This window comes from Saimiri boliviensis, chromosome 14 (genome assembly GCF_048565385.1).
Source record: "Saimiri boliviensis isolate mSaiBol1 chromosome 14, mSaiBol1.pri, whole genome shotgun sequence".
In the NCBI taxonomy this organism is placed as follows: domain Eukaryota; kingdom Metazoa; phylum Chordata; class Mammalia; order Primates; family Cebidae; genus Saimiri; species Saimiri boliviensis.
In genome coordinates this window covers 11,585,620-11,601,775 of record NC_133462.1, presented here as the reverse complement: position 1 = coordinate 11,601,775, position 16,156 = coordinate 11,585,620, and the positions used below count along the sequence as shown (strand labels likewise).

Here is a 16,156-nt window from a genome sequence, read left to right as displayed (position 1 = left end):
GAGATCAGGAGTTCAAATCCAGCCTGACTAACACGGTGAAACCCTGTCTCTACTAAAAATACAAAAATTAGCCAGGTATGGTGGCGGGATCCCATAATCCCAGCTACTCGGGAGACTGAGGCAGGAGAATCACTTGAACCCAGGAGGTAGAGGTTGCAGTGAGCCGAGATTACACCATTGCACTCCAGTCTGGGTAACAAGAGCAAAACTCCATCTCAAAAAAAAAAAGGAAGTCTTGGCCTTAGGCTCTGATTTTTTTTTTTTTTTAAAGCAGTGCCTTGCTCTGTCACCCAGGCTAGAGTGCAGTGGCACAATCATAGCTCCACCGAGCCCAGCCAAGCTCTGATCTTTCTAACCTTCCATGTTTGGCCTGTCAGTCTGCATACACCCAGGTGCTCTGACTTTTGAACACCCAGGTTCAAAACTCATCTGCATTTGCCATTGGACCCCCTTGGTGCCCCAGATGCCTGGCATTTGACCCCCACCTCTAACCTTGAGCTGCAGACTGTCTTACTGTTGATACCTCCCAGGCTCAAGATCTCCTTAAGTCTCTACTCCGTCTCTTTACAGGCTGATCTCCCAGATGAACTACCTGTGGGCACAGAGAATGTGCACAGATTCTTCACTTCTGGGAAAGACACTGAGGCGGTGGAGACAGATTTAGATGTAGCTCAGGTAAGGGCTGGCATGGAAGGAGTAATTCTCAGCTCTCTGTTCTGGGGATTCCCATATGTGGCTTTAGAGAAGGGTAGTGGGATGGGTAAAGGAATGAGTGGATGGCTGGATAGATGGATGGATGGAGGGATGGATGGAGGGATGGATGGATGGATAGAGGGATGGATGGATGGATGAATGGATAGATGGGTGGATGGAGGGAGGGATAGAAGAATAGATGGAAGCATGGAGGGATGGAGGGATGGAGGGATGGATGGACCATTGTATTTATTAGGTAGATGTTGGTTGATGAATGGATGATGTTTAGGCAGATATTTTAATGGATGGATAGATGGGTGGATGGGTGGATGAATGGTTGGATATTTTGATAGATGGTTGAAAAATGGATGGGTGATATTTAAATGGATAATTTATTGAGTGCATAGATAAAATGACAGTGGCCTGATGTATTAGTTATCTATTGCTGTGTAACAAATAGCCTAAAAGCTTAACACCTTAAAACAGCGAAGATTTATTATGTCACATGGTGACTAAGTATCAGAAATTCAGGAGCAGCTTAGCTGCAGGTTTTTGCTCAGAGTCTCTCATGAGGTTGAAGTCAACCCCTCAGTTAGGGCTCCAGTCATCTGGGGTTAGAGGATTTTCTTCCAAGCTCACACACATAAGGTTGTTGGCAGGCCTCAATCCCTCACTTTGTTTTGTCTGGAGGCCTCAGTTCCTCATGACGTGAGCCTCTACATAGACTGCCTCAGAGTCCTGACAAAATGGCAGTTGGATTCTCTAAGGCAAGCAATCCAACCAAGAGAGAAAAAGACAAATGGGGAAGCAGAGAGACAGAAAGAACAAGTCCCAGACAGAAGGCACAGTCTTTCAGAGCGCCTCTCAGAAGTGACAAAACATCACTTCTGCCATATTGTTTTGGTCCTACAGATAAATCCTGTACACTGTGGGAGGCAGGCAACAGCATAAGAGTGTGGACATCAAGAGGCGGGGATCCTTGGGAACTTGCAACGACTGATGTCTCTCTCTTCCTCATGCAAAATACACTCACCCTCCTCTCAAGGCCCCCCAAAGTCTCCCATTACAGCATCAGCTTAAAGTCCAGAGTCTGATCATCTGAATCTAGTTTGCATGCTGGTGAAGCTCCTTGAGTACCGTTCCTCTCAATATTTTGGCTCGTGGACTAATGGAGACAAGTCATCTGTCACCCACATTCTCAATATACGATGATAAGACAGGAATAGACACTAGTATTCAAAAAGGAGGGGAAGAGGAGCAGGCATATATCCCTGGTCCATCCATATGGGCAAATATCAGAAGTTCTTTCTTTTCCTTTTTTTTTTTTTTTAAATTGAGACAGAGTCCCCAGGTTGAAGTGAAGTGGTGCGATCTCGACTCACTGCGACCTTTGCCTCGCTGTTTTAAGCGATCCTTCTGTTTCAGCCTCCCGAATAGCTGAGACTGCAGGTGTCCACCACCACGCCCAGCTAATTTTCTGTATTTTTCATAGAGACAGGGTTTCGCCATGTTGGCCAGGCTGGTCTCGAACTCCTGACCTCGTGATTCACCCACCTTGGCCTCCCAAAGTGCTGGGATTACAGGCATGAGCCACCATGCCAGCCCAGAAGTTCTTTCATTATAAAGAACTTTTGTAATGAAAAAGAATGTTTAAAAATAGAGACAGAGTCTTGCTATATAGCCCAGGCTGGTCTTGAACTCCTTGGCTCAAGTGGGAACTTTAACTTCCCGCCTTGGCTTCCAAAAGTGCTGGAATTAGAGGTATGAGCCACTGTGCCTGGCCCAAGGATGCTCGTCATTGCTCAGAGACCACTTCTTTTTTTTTTTTTTTTTTTTTTTTTTTTTGAGATAGTGTCCCACTCTGTCACCCAAGCTGGAATGCAGTGGTGTGATCTCGGCTCACTGAAGCTTCTAACTCCCAGGTTCAAATGATTCTCTGGTCTCAGCCTCCTTACTAGCTGGGACTACAGGTGCCCACCACCATGCCAAGCTAATTTTTGTATTTTTAATAGAGGGGGATTTCACCAGGCTGGCTCAGAGACACTTCTTAATATTAGCATCATTTGCCATCTGAGGTCTCCTACAATCAACCAAGCTCAAGGTTAATGGCATGGTTCTCCTGACCGCCAAGTCTGCCTGACTTCCGACATCAGCCACAAGTTTGAAGGTCCCCAGGGCCACCCTCACTTTAGATCAGCTGCCCACCAATGTGGAGATACCCAGACTCCTGTAGACTCCCTCAGGCCTGATAGCTTGCTAGAGGTGTTCATCAGCCTCAGAAAGTGCTGTACTTAGGATTGTAGCTTTATTATAACAAAAGAGTACAAATCAGACACAAAGGAAAATATTCATAGGTGGAATCTGGGACTGGAGGGTCCCAAATGGAACGTTTTCTTGTCCTCAGGGACATGTTATCCTTCCAGCATTGATATGTAGCAATATGTGCAGAGTAATGCCAACTCAGGAAGCTCACCAAAGCATCCGTGTTCAGAGTTTTCATTGGGGTTTCATTGCATAGGCATGATTGAGCAAATTACTGTCCATGTCCTTGAATTCAGTCTTCAATGCCACCCCTACCTTCCCTGGATCAGGCTGATTTTGTGTGGACCAAAGCCACAACTCTTTAATCACATGGTTGTTCTTTCTGCATGGTCAGCCTCCATCCTGAGTTATCTCATCAGCATAAACTACCTAGGGGTTCACCATGAGTCAGCTGGTTAGCATGAACTATCCAGAGGACCCACAGTGAACAGCAAAGACACCACTATCACTCAGGACATTCCAAAGGTTTGGAGGTTCCCTTCTAGGAGCTGGGGCAAAAATCAGACCTCGCTTTGGGTAAAGTTAATTATTCACTACACGAGGAGGTTGAGAATCTTCAAAACCTTCAAGTCCTCTCTCTTTCATGTTTAACATTTCTTCCTTTAGGAGAAATATTCCTTCTCTCTCTGTCTCCTCTTGCCTTTTACTATAAGTAACAAGAAGAAATCAGGCAGCCTCTCCAATGCTCTGGCTGGAAATCTTAGCTGGATCACCTGGTGTTATTGGTTTTATTTTCTACTTTCCACATCACTACAGGCAACAATGTTGCTAAACTTTCCACCACTACAGGATAAACATTCTCTTTCCTCTGGTTTCCAGTAAGGTTTCTCACTTCTCTGTAATCCCTCTGAGCTTTCTTAATATTCAGATTTTGACTGATGGTTTCTTTGAGGCATTTAGGATTTATTTCTTCCTTCCTTTCTTTCTCTCTCTCTCTCTCTCCTCTCTCTCTCTCCCTCTCTCTCTCTCTCTTTTTTTTTTTTTTAAGACGGAGTTTCGCTCCTGTTACCCAGGCTGGAGTGCAATGGCCCAATCTCAGCTCACCGCAACCTCTGCCTCCTGGACGGAGTCTTGCTCTGTCGCCAGACTGGAGTGCAGTGGCACAATCTTGGCTTACTACAGCCTCCACCTCCTGGGTTCAAGCGATTCTTCCGCCTCAACCTCCCGAGTAGCTGGGACCACAGGTGTGTGCCACCGCACCCAGCTAATTTTTTTTATTTTTAGTAGAGATGGTGTTTCACCATGTTGGCCAGGATGGTCTCGATCTCTTGACCTTGTGATCCACACACCTCGGTCTCCCAAAGTGCTAGGATTACAGGCGTGAGCCACCACACCCGGCCCTTTCTTTCTTTCCAGTGTCTCACTCTGTCGGTTAGGCTAGACTGCAATCGTGTAATCATGGCACACTGCAACCTCAAACTCTTGGGCTCAAACAATCCTCCCACCTCAGCCTCCTGAATAATTAGAACTACAGGCATGGGCCACCATACCTGGCTAATTTTTTTCTTTTTTGTGGAGATAGAAGTCTCGCTATGTTACCCAGACTGGTCTTGACCTTCTAGCCTCAAGTGATTCTCCTGACTCAGCCTCCTAAAAGCTCTGGGATTACAGGTGTGAGCTACCATGCCTGTGACTCAATTTCAGATTTCTCTAACATGCTCTTCAGAGAGTCCTTATACCCATTTTACAGATGAGGAAACTGAAGCTCAGACTGTTGGCCATAGGCCCAGAACTCAGAAGTGGTGGTGCAATGACTTCAGCCTGGGTCCACCCAAGTCCAAGGCTCATGCTCTTACTTCCCCTCCTGCCCTCCACAGGATGCTGACGCTCTGGATTTGGAGATGCTGGCCCCCTACATCTCCATGGATGATGACTTCCAGCTCAACGCCAGCGAACAGCTACCCAGGGCCTACCACAGACCTCCGGGGGCTGTCCCCCGGCCCCGTGCTCAGAGCTTCCACGGCCTGTCACCTCCAGCCTTTGAGTCCTCCCTGCTGCCCCGCTGGGGGAGTGACCCCCGGCTGAGCTGCTCCAGCCCTTCCAGAGGGGACCCCTCCGCATCCTCTCTCATGGCTGGGGCTCGGAAGAGGTGAGCCACAATAAAGGGGGGACATCAAGGGAGCATCCCCTCACCCCATCTTGCCCCTGCCTCCTGCCTCAGCCTCATCTCTCAGCTTTTCTCTAACCCTGATCTCTGCTCCAGCCAGGCCCTCAGTGGGCCCAGCATGCTCCAAGTTTATGCCCATCTCTATGCCTTTGGAGTGCCCTCCGCTGCTCTCACTATTTATCCAAATCCCACCTTTCAACCAGGGAGGGCTCTCTCCTTTGGAACATAGTTATATCTGATCTAGTGATAATTTTTGTCAGAGTTTAGAAGACTTTGCCACCATGTCGGAGAAACTGTCTAACCTGAGTATGGTGATGCATGCCTGTAGTCCCAGCTACTTTGAAGGCTGAGATAGGAGGATCACTAGAGCCCAGGAGTTCAAGGCTACAGTGAGCTGGGATTGTGCCACTGCCTCAGCTTGGGCAACAGTGAGACCCTATCCAAAAAAAAAAAAACATGAAAGAAAGAGAGAGCAGAGAGAGAGGAAGGAAAGAAGGGAGGGAGGGAGGGAGGGAAAATGAAAAGAAACTGTCTAGAACCAAGTTGCAAGCATGTGCTCACTTCGAATCCAGAGTGGTTTCTGTACTATCCTTTTAAGGGTTTTATGGATACATCTTGGTGTCTCCCAAGGCTCCCAGCTTGTTGCTGGCTATAAAGTGGGTGCCTGATAAAGACTTACAAAATGAGGGTGGGAGGGAATTATTAATGAATATTGTTGTCACTTCTCTGGGTGGACAGGTGGTTGGATGGAGGGGTGGATGGAAGGACAGATGGATGGATGTATAGATAAAAGGGTATATGTATGCACATGTGGATGGATGGATAGATATCTGAGTGGACAGAAGGATGAACGGATCAATGAGTTGATAGGTGGCTGGAAGGAAGGAAGGATGGATGAATGGATCAATGAATGGATGGATAGATGAATGGATGGATGGGTGGATCAATGAATTAATAGATGGATAGAAGATGGATGGTAGATGGATGGTGAATGGATGTATGTATGGATGGATCAATGGATTAAGGATGGATCAATGGATTAATGGATAGATGGCAGATGGATGGTGGATGGATGGCAGATGGATGGATGGATGGATCCATGGATAGATGGATGGATGGATGAATAAATGAATAGATGGATGGATGATGGATGGTGGTTGGACGGCAAATGGATGGATGGATGGATGGATGGATGGAAGATGACTGGGTAGACAGAAGGATGGGTGGATAGATGGTGGACAACTAGGTGGATAAATAGGTGGATGAATGGAAGGATAGATGGATGGAGGTTGTTTGAGTGGGTGGGTAATGGTTTATTGGATAAATGAGAAGACGGATTGGTAGATGGATGTGTGGTGAATGGATGGATGGCAGATGGATGATGGATGGACAGCAGATGGATGGATAGATGGATGGATAGATGGACAGATGGATGGATGGATGGATGGATAGATGGATGAATGGATAGATGGTAGATTGATAAATGATGGACGGATGGGAGATGGATGATGGATGGACAGTGGATGGATGGATGGATGGGAGATGGTTGGTGGATGGACAGCAGATAGATGGATGGTTGGATGGTGGATGGTGGATGGTGGATGGTGGATGGCTGGGTGTATGGAAGGATGGATGGATAGATGGAGGACAACTAGGTGGATAAATAGGTGGATGAATGGAAGGATAGATGGATGGAAGCTGAGGGATGGATTATTGGATAAATGAGAAGAATGATTGGTGGATGGATGGATGGACTGGTGGGTGTATGAGTAAAGGAATAATAGATGCTCAAGGGAGTGAATAAATGCTCATCACCTGCTTACACTGTGACCCACACTTGCCCAGGTTTGCTGTGTCCTGAGATTCTTGCCTGTTTTCCTCCAGGACGCTGGCCCAGAGCTCAGAAGGCGAGGACGAGGGAATGGAGCTGCTGGGAGTGAGACCTCCCAAAAGATGCCCCAGCCCAGAACCCGGAAACTTTCTGCTGTTTCCCCTCAGCCTGGTGCGTTGGGGGATTAGTGGGATTCTCTGGCCCTCATTAGCTAGCTGGCTTAAAGCTCCTGTTTTATAAATAGGAAACCAGAGAGGGGCACAGGCTGGTTGGGAGTCATACAGAAGATCAGTGGGCCAGCTGAGGCTGCGGCCTGATCTTCTGGTTTCACTAATGGGTACTAAAAAGCTCTATGGTGAGCTGAAATCGTGCCACTGCACTCCAGCTGGGGCAACAGAGTGAGACCTTGTCTCAAATATATATATATATATTCGCAGTAAATGCAAAGAAGGAAAATTAAACAGGATAAGGGGAGACATGGCATGTGGTTGGCATCTGCAGGAATCTTCTATCTGTTCCCATGGGACCCCCTCCCAAAACTAGAACAGGTCTTGGCTTTGGATTACTAGTGCAGGGTTCGAATTACAGACACTAGAATCAGACTGACCTGCGTTCAAGTCCCAGGTCTGCCACCCATTAACTGTGAGACCTTGGGCAGGTGATATCACCACACGGAGCCTCAGTTTCCTCATCCAGAAAGTGGGAATAGTTATATCTCAGGGATTAATGAGAATTAAAGGAAATGAGGCTCTTAGCTGACACTCAGTGTGGTGTACAAGAACAAACCAAATGGCCGGGCGCGGTGGCTCACGTCTATAATCCCAGCACTTTGGGAGGCCAAGGTGGGCAGATCACCTGAGGTCAGGAGATCAAGACCAGCCTGGCCAACATGATGAAACCCCGTCTCTACTAAAAATACAAAAATTAGCTGGGTGTTGTGGTGGGCACCTGTAATCCCAGCTACTTGGGAGGCTAAGCCATGAGAATCGCTTGAACCCAGGAGGTAGAGGTTGCAGTGAGCCCAGCCTGTGCCACTGCACTCCAGCCCGAGCAACAAAGAACAAAACTCCGTCTCAAAAACACAAACAAACCAAACAAAAGCAGCCTCCCCACAGTGTCCCTCCTCCTATCTCTCCCCAGCTATTCATTCTGCACGACAGCAACCACAGTACCCTTTTTAAAAGCCTGGGCAAGGTGCATTTGTTCCCACCTGTAATCCCAGCACTAGGGAAGCCAAGGCAGGCAGATCACTTGAGCCCAGGAGTTCGAGACCAGCCTGGGCAACATAGTGAGATGCCGTCTCTACAAAATAAATTAAAATTAAAAAGTTAACCAGGTGTGGTGGCATGTGCCTGTAGTTCTGCTACTCAGGAGGCTGCAGCGAGAGGCTCACTGAGCCTGGAAGGTCAAGACTGTAGTGAGCCTGTGATCGTGCCACTGCACTCCAGCCTGGATGACAGCACAAGACCCTGTCTCAAAAAATTAAAGACAAAAAAGCCAGCCCGGACTATGTCACTTCTACAAGGCCTCCCTCTAGGACCTTTCATGGCTCCCTAGTGCTTACAGCAGTGCCTTGGTTCTTTGCTCTGCAAATGTTTGAATATGAGATGTGGTTGATAATATAACAGTTTACAGGCCAGATGCGATGCCTCACACCTGTAATCCCAGCACTTTGGGAGGACGAGGTGGGAGGATCACGGGGTCAGGAGTTCAAGACCAGCCTGGCCAACATGGTGAAACCCTGTCTCTACTAAAAATACACACATTAGCCAGGAGTGGGGGCGTACACCTGTAGTCCCAGCTACTCGGGAGACTGAGGCACAAGAATTGCTTGAACCTGGGAGGCAGAGGTTATAGTGAGCTAAGATCGTGCCATTGCATTCCAGCCTGGATGACAGAGTAACATTCTGTCTCAGATATATACACACATATATACACACGTACACACGCACACACATATAAAATATATATCTATTTCATATGTAAATATAAATATATATTATATATTATATATAATTTTATATTTAAATATATATTTTAATATATATTTTTAATTTATATATACAAAAAATATATCTAAATATATATTTGTGTGTGTACGTGTGTATATATGTACGTATATGTTGTATCCCATGGTATGTGTTATATGCATGTTATGTATTATATGTGTATATACACATATAACAGCTTACACTTATTAAGTGCCTAACATGTTCCAGACACTGACTGCACTAAATTCCTTGCATGATTAACGTATTTAATCCTCACAACAGCTATTGAAATATTCTTGTTCCTATTATACACATTTACACAGAAGAAGTTAAACAACTATCAGAGTCTGCGCAGGAAAGGTAGCACAGTCAGATGGAGTGTTGAGGAGAATTTAGTAACAGGACTGTTGGAAAAGGTGTTAACACAGTGCAGGGAAATCAACAAGGCTGGTACAGTACCCTGGGGCACGCATGGGCAGTGGGCACCAGCCCTGGCCTGAAGGTCACCGGATCCTGCAGCAGGTGGCGTCCAGCTAATTCGTGCTGAAACCTTCCATGGAGGGACAGCACCAACTCACAGAGAAGCATAAATACCCCACCTGCTGGTATCTCCTGTGAGCTTACCAACAGGAACGCATGGAGCAAAGTTGCAGGCTGTTACAGTCCCTGTGCACAGGTCCTTGGGCAGGGAGGAAGAAGGAGAAGGGGGAACGAGGCTCTGGAGGAACACAGGTAGGATGACTGGACAGGGACTGACCCAAAGGCACACCCCTGACAGGTGGCCACTGGACCTCAGCAGCCCTTAACCACTGCACCATCTTGTCTCTGGATCTTCCTTCCTTCCCTCCCTTCCTCCCTTCCTCCCTCCCTCCCTCCCTCCTTCCTCCCTTCCTCCCCTCCTCCCTCTCTCCCTCCCTCCCTCCCTCCCTCCTTCCTCCCTTCCTCCCTCCCTCCCTCCCTCCTTCCTCCCTTCCTCCCTCCCTCCCTCCTTCCTCCCTTCCTCCCTCCCTCCCTCCTTCCTCCCTTCCTCCCCTCCTCCCTCCCTGCCTTCCTCCCTTCTTCCCTTCTTTCCTTCTGTCCCTCACTCCCTCTCTCCTTCCCTCCCTTTCTTTTCTTTCTCTCACTTTTCTTTCTTCTTTCTCTCTTCTCTCTTCTTCTCTTCTCTCTTTTTTCTCCCCTCTCCCCTCTCCCCTCTTCCTTCTCCCCTTTCCTCCCCTCTCCCCTCTCCCCCTCCCCCTCCCTTCTCCCCTCCCCCCTCTCCTCTCTCCTCCTCCTCCCCTCTCCTCTCTCCTCCTCCTCCCCTCTCCCCTCTCCCCTCTCCCCTCTCCTCTCTCCCCCTTTCTTTCAATGGAGTCTCACTCTGTCATCCAGGCTGGAGTGCAGTGACATGATCTTGGCTCACTACAACGTCCTCCTCCCAGGTTGAAGCAATTCCCCTGCCTCAGCCTCCCAAGTAGCTGGGATTACAGGCATGCACCATCAAACCCTGCTAATTTTTGTATTTTTAGTAGAGATGGGGTTTCACCATGTTGGCCAGGCTGGTCTTGAACAACTGACCTCCAATGATCTGCCCACCTCAGCCTCCCAAAGTGCTGGGATTACAGGCATGAGCCACTGTGCCCGGCTTCTTTCATTTTTAATTTTTTTTTGTAGAGATAGGGTCTCATTATGTTGCCCAGGCTGATTTCAGACTCCTGACCTCAAGTGATCCTCCCACCTTGGCCTCCCAAAGCACTAGAATTACAGGCATGAGCCACTATGCTTGGCCTTATTTTTTATTTTATTTTATTTTTGTTATTTTTTTTTTTTTTTAGAGATAGGGTCTCTGTCACCCGGACTGGAATGCAATGACACTATCATAGCTCACTGTAACCTCAAACTCCTGGTCTCACAGAATCCTCTCACCTCAGCCTCCTAAGTAACTGGGACTACAGGCACATGCCACCACACCCAGCTAATTTTTAAATTGTTGGCAAAGATGAGATCTCACTGTCTTGCCCAGGCTGGTCTCAAACTTCTGGGCTTAAGCGATCCTCCCACCTCAGCCTCCCAAAGTGCTGGGATCACAGCCACCACGCCCAGCTGTGGCGTGGATACTGATGATGATAATGATGGTGGTGGTGGTTTTGTCTCTCTCTCCCACAGAGTGTCCTTCTGACAGGAGGACCAGCCCCAGGGAGCCTGCAGGACCCCAGCCCCCCTCTCCTGGACCTGAATGAGCCCCTGGGTGAGTAGCACCCTCTCCCCTGGGGGGTATAAGAGGGCTGGGGCCTTTCCAAAGGTACTGGGGGACTATCAGTGCTTGGAGATGACCTTGGTGGAAATGGCAGCTCCTGTCTCTTCTCTCTTCTCATGGGCACTGTGGAGGAAGGGGTAAGAGAGACCCTAAGGGAGGCAGGGGCTCTCTAAGGCTGCCCTTTGGGGTGGAAGCCAAGCCCCGGCCCGAGACTAGATCTCTGGAGCCTACATGCCCATGATCACACTTTATTATTATTTATTTATTTATTTATTTTTGAGACAAAGGCTTGCTCTGTCGCCCAGGCCGGAATGCAGTGGTACAATTTCAGCTCACAGCAACTTCCACCTCCTGGGTTCCAGTGATTCTCCTGCCTCAGCCTCTCAGGTAGTTGGGATCATAGGTGTGCACCACCACGCCCGGCTAATTTTTGTACTTTTAGTAGAGACAGGATTTCGCCATGTTGGCCAGGCTGGTCTCGAGCTCCTGACCTCAGGTGATCTGCCTGCCTCAGCCTCCTAAAGCGCTAGGATTACAAGTGTGAGCCACTGCACCCAACCTAAAAGTGTTTTTAGATGTAAACAAAAAGTTTTAACGGAAATGTCTGCTATCGTGGTGATGGTGTTTCCCACAGCCCCTGCACAGAACATGAGACAAGCTATCATTTTATAGTGCAACTCTCAAAAGCCATTGCTTCACTTGAAACCTCCATGTATCAGCCAGAGGAATCTTTTCAGAGCCTGAATCTGAGCCTGGCCCTCCTCTGCTCAAAGCCCTTCCATGGCTCCCTAGTGCCCTTCAAAGAAAGATCAAGCTCCTCACTTGAACTTAGATCCCTGCAGGGTCTGGTCTCTGCTACATCTTGGACCACACTGTGCTCTGTTTCAGCCATAGTCACTGTCTTTCAGTTTATTATTTCCTTCATGTGTTTACAAATATTTAGAGAGCATGCAGTAAGCACCAGGCATAGTTATAAGGGCTGGGGACATGTTGTGAACAAAATGCATAGAAATCTCTGCCCTTGTGTAGCTGACATTCTAGTGCAGGAGACAGACCGTAACAAAGAAACCAGTATAAGAGCCAGGCACAGTGCCTCACACCTGTAATCCCAGCACTTTGGGAGGCTGAGGTCGGTGGATCACCTGAGATTGAGAGTTTGAGACCAGCCTGACCAACATGAGAAACCCCGTCTCTACGAAAAATACAAAATTAGCTGTGCATGGTGGCGCGTGCCTGTAAGCCCAGCTATCTGGGAGGCTGAGGCAGGAGAATTGCTTGAACCGGGAGGTGGAGGTTGCAGTGAGCCAAGATCGCACCATTGCACTGCAACCTGGACAACAAGAATGAAACAATGTCTCAAAAAAAAAAAAAAAAAAAAGAAAGAAAGAAAGAAAGAAATATGAGAAAGAGTGTAAGAGGGAGGCTGGGCACGGTGGCTCATGCCTGTAATCCCAGCATTTTGGGAGTCAAAAGTGGGAGGATCGCTTGAGGCTAGAAGCTTGAGACCAGCCTGGGCAGTATAGCAAGACCTTGTCTCTACTTTAAAAAAAAACTTTTTTTTTTTTTGAGATGGAGTCATGCCCTGTCACACAAGCTGGAGTGCACTGGCGCAATCTCAGCTCAATGCAACCTTCCCCTGAGTTCAAGCTATTCTCCTGCCTCAGCCTCCCGAGTAGGCACGTGCTACCACACCTGGCTAATTTTTGTATTTTTAGTAGAGATGGGGTTTTGCCATGTTGGCCAGACTGGTCTTAAACTCCTGACCTCAGGCGATTGACCCACCTTGGCCTCCCGAAGTGATGAGATTACAGGTATGAGCCACCGCACCTGGCCTAAGTTTTTTTCTTTTTTTGAATTGGCTGGGCGTGGTGGTGCATGCCTTTAGTCCTAGCTACTCTGGAGGCTAAATTCGGAGGATCACTTGAGCCTAGGAGTTCAAGACTGCAGTGAGCTATGATGGTGCCACTGCACTCCAGCCTGGGCAACAGAGTGAGACCCTGTCTCAAAAAAAAAAAACAAAAACAAAACAAAAAAAAAAAACAGTCCAAGAGAGCTGGGCAAGTGGTTCATTCCTGTAATCACAATGCCTTGGGAGGTGATGGAGGGGAGGATCACTTGAAATCAGGAGTTTGAGACCAGCCTGGAAAACATGGCGAGACTCAGTCTTTACCAAAAATTTTTAAAAACCAGGTGGGTGTGGTGGCATGCACCTGTTGTCCTAGTTTCTTGGGAGGCTGAGATGGGAGGATTGCTTAAGGCCAGGAGTTCGAGGCTACAGTGAACTGTGACTGCACCACTGTACTCCAACCTGGGTGACAGAGCAAGACCTTGTCTCTATTTATTTATTTTCACATTTTCATTTTCTTTCTCTTTCTCTTTTTTTTTTTTTGAGACAGGTTCTTGCTCTGTCATTCTCAGCTCACTGCAACCTTTGTGTCTCTTGGCTCAAGCGATTCTCCCACCTCAGCTTCCTGAGTAGCTGGGACCACAGGTGGGCATCAGCACGCTTGGCTATCTTTTTGTTTGTTTGTTTTTGTATTTTTAATAGAGATAGGGTTTCACCACGTTGCTCAGGCTGGTCTCGAACTCCTGAGCTCAAGCAGTCCACTCACCTTGATCTTCCAAAGTGCTTACAGGCATGAGCCACCACTCAGGCCCCTGTCTCTATTTAAACGAATAAACAGGCCAGGTGTGGTGACTCATGCCTGTAATCCCACCACTTTGGGAGGCTGAGTCAGGCGGATCATTTGAGGTCAGGAGTTCAAAACCAGCCTGGCCAACATGGCGAAACCCCATCTCTACTAAAAATACAAAAATTGGCAGGCGCAGTGGCTCACGCCTGTAATCCCAGCACTTTGGGAGGCTGAGGTGGGTGAATAACAAGGTCAGGAGTTCAAGAGCAGCCTGGCCAAGATGGTGAAACCCTGTCTGTACAAAAATACAAAAATTAGCCAGGTGCAATGGTGGGCGCCTGTAATCCCAGCGACTCGGGAGGCTAAGACAGGAGAATTGCTTGATCCCAGGAGACAGAGGTTGCAGTGAGCCAAGATCGCGCCATTGCACTCCAGACTGGGTGACAGAGCAAGACTCTGTCTCAGAAAAAAAAAAAAAAAGAAGAAGTATGATCAGGGTGGTTTCATTGAGAAGGTGATAGTTGAGCAAAGACGTGGAGTGAGCCCTGATATCAGGGGAAGAGTGTCCCAGGCAAAGGGAATGGCAAGTCCAAAGGCCCTTAGGCGGGGACTGTATCTGCCTTTTTGGGAGTGAGGGAACTGTATCTTGCTCTGTTGCCCAGACTGGAGCACAGTGGTGCAATCACAGCTCACTTCAGCCTTGAACTCCTGGGCTCAAGTGATCCTCCCATCTCAGTCTCCCGTGTAGCTGGGACTACAAGTGCACTTCATCGCATCTGGCTAATTTTTTAATTTCTGTAGAGAAAGAGGTCTTGTTAGGTTGGGTAGGCTGGTCTCAAACTCCTAGGCTCAAGTGATCCTCCTGCCTAAGCCTCCCAAAGTGCTGGGATTGTGCCTGGCTGTATCTGTCTTATTTGGGGAAAAGCAAGACCAATGTAGCTGAAGCAGAGAGGAGAGAAAGGGGAGGGTTGACTGCATGGAGCCTCTGTGGGACATTGTGATGGCTTTAAAGTTGTCACAATGGAGGAGGCTGCCTCAGGGCCTTTGCATATCCTGCTCCTTCTGCCTGGAATACTTTTCCCTCTGTTCTGTGCCATGTTACCACATCCTTTAGCTCTCAGATCAAATATGACTCCTTCCACAAAGCCCTCCCTCACTTCATATGCTCATGGCTTATAACACTCCATAATATAATTACGCAGGCCTCTGGGTCATTTAATTGCTGTCTGTCTTCTCCTTTGGATATGAGACCTTCGATGGCCGGGGCCGGGGCTATCTTGGTCCCTGCTGTATTCTTCTTTGTGCACGTGGGTGGGTGGTGGCCGAGCACAGAGGGGGCTCTCCACACATATTTGTGAATGAGGAGCTAAGATTCAAGCACTCGCACTGTGCCTAGCTTCCTGTACCTGACCCAGTTGGCGCTTCTCACTGGAATGTCCGTCCCACAAGGGCAGGGGCAGGGAGTGTCATCCATCCTGTTCACTGCCGTGTCGCCAGCACCTGGCACAGTGCCTGACACAAAGTAGATGCTCAGTAAATGTGTTGGGGTTTTTTGTTGTTTTTGAGGCAGGTTCTCACTTTGCCACCCAGGCTGGAGTGCAGTGGCACAAACACAGTTCACTGCAGCCTCAACCTCCTGGGCTCAAGCGATCCTCCTACTTCAGCCCCCACAAGTAGCTGGGACTACAGGCATGTGCCATCACGCCTGACTAATTTTTGTATGTTTTGTAGAGATGAGCTTTTGCCATGTTTCCCAGGCTGGTCTTGAACTCCTGAGTTCAAGCAGTCCACCCACCTCAGCCTCCCAAAGTGCTGGGATTATTGGCATGAACCACTGTGCCCAACAGCAAATATGTTTTGAATGAGTAAATTCTCATAAATGAAGTAGGTGTGAGTATCCTGGTTTCCCAAGTAACAACAGCTGACTTAACTGTACTCTCACCAGTACTAGTTATGGTTCAGAGCACCTTCCATGGATTTACTCGATTCTTCTTTACAGCCCTGAGAGGGACGTGCTGTAATTAGCCCATCTTACAGATGAGGAAACTGAGGCACGGAGAGGTGAAGTCACCTGCCCCAGGTCACACAGAAAATAAATAGCAATGCCTAGATTCCAGCTAGGGAGCATCTGGCTCTGGACTCAGGTTCTTCACGGCAGCCCTGAACATCCCGGAGAGGTTCAGAGAGTGGAACATGCCCAAGATGTCACTACTGTTTGAATCCAGGCAGGCCTGCCTCGCCACCCAGGCTTTTAACTCCCAGGAAGGGAAGATGGGTTGGGGTTATGGTTGTCCACTGATTTATCTTTCATCTTTTCATTTGTCATTTCTCTTTCATCTTTGC

General features: G+C 48.1%; 1 protein-coding gene across 9 annotated transcripts in view; it reads left to right on the top strand.

The window, feature by feature from the left end:
- Window positions 1-16,156, top strand: part of HIF3A (hypoxia inducible factor 3 subunit alpha) — a 44,150-nt gene that overhangs the window by 25,821 nt on the left and 2,173 nt on the right. For 7 of the 9 annotated variants that reach the window (XM_039466787.2, XM_039466790.2, XM_074386164.1 and 4 more), the window contains 4 exons: window positions 571-675; window positions 4,833-5,104; window positions 7,007-7,124; window positions 11,090-11,171. In XM_039466787.2, the coding sequence (XP_039322721.1) occupies window positions 571-675; window positions 4,833-5,104; window positions 7,007-7,124; window positions 11,090-11,171 (577 nt within the window). Of the gene's footprint in view, window positions 1-570; window positions 676-4,832; window positions 5,105-7,006; window positions 7,125-11,089; window positions 11,172-13,576; window positions 15,306-15,383; window positions 16,152-16,156 lie in introns of those variants that run through there. The other 2 variants (XM_074386167.1, XM_074386163.1) reach the window with 2 other exon arrangements.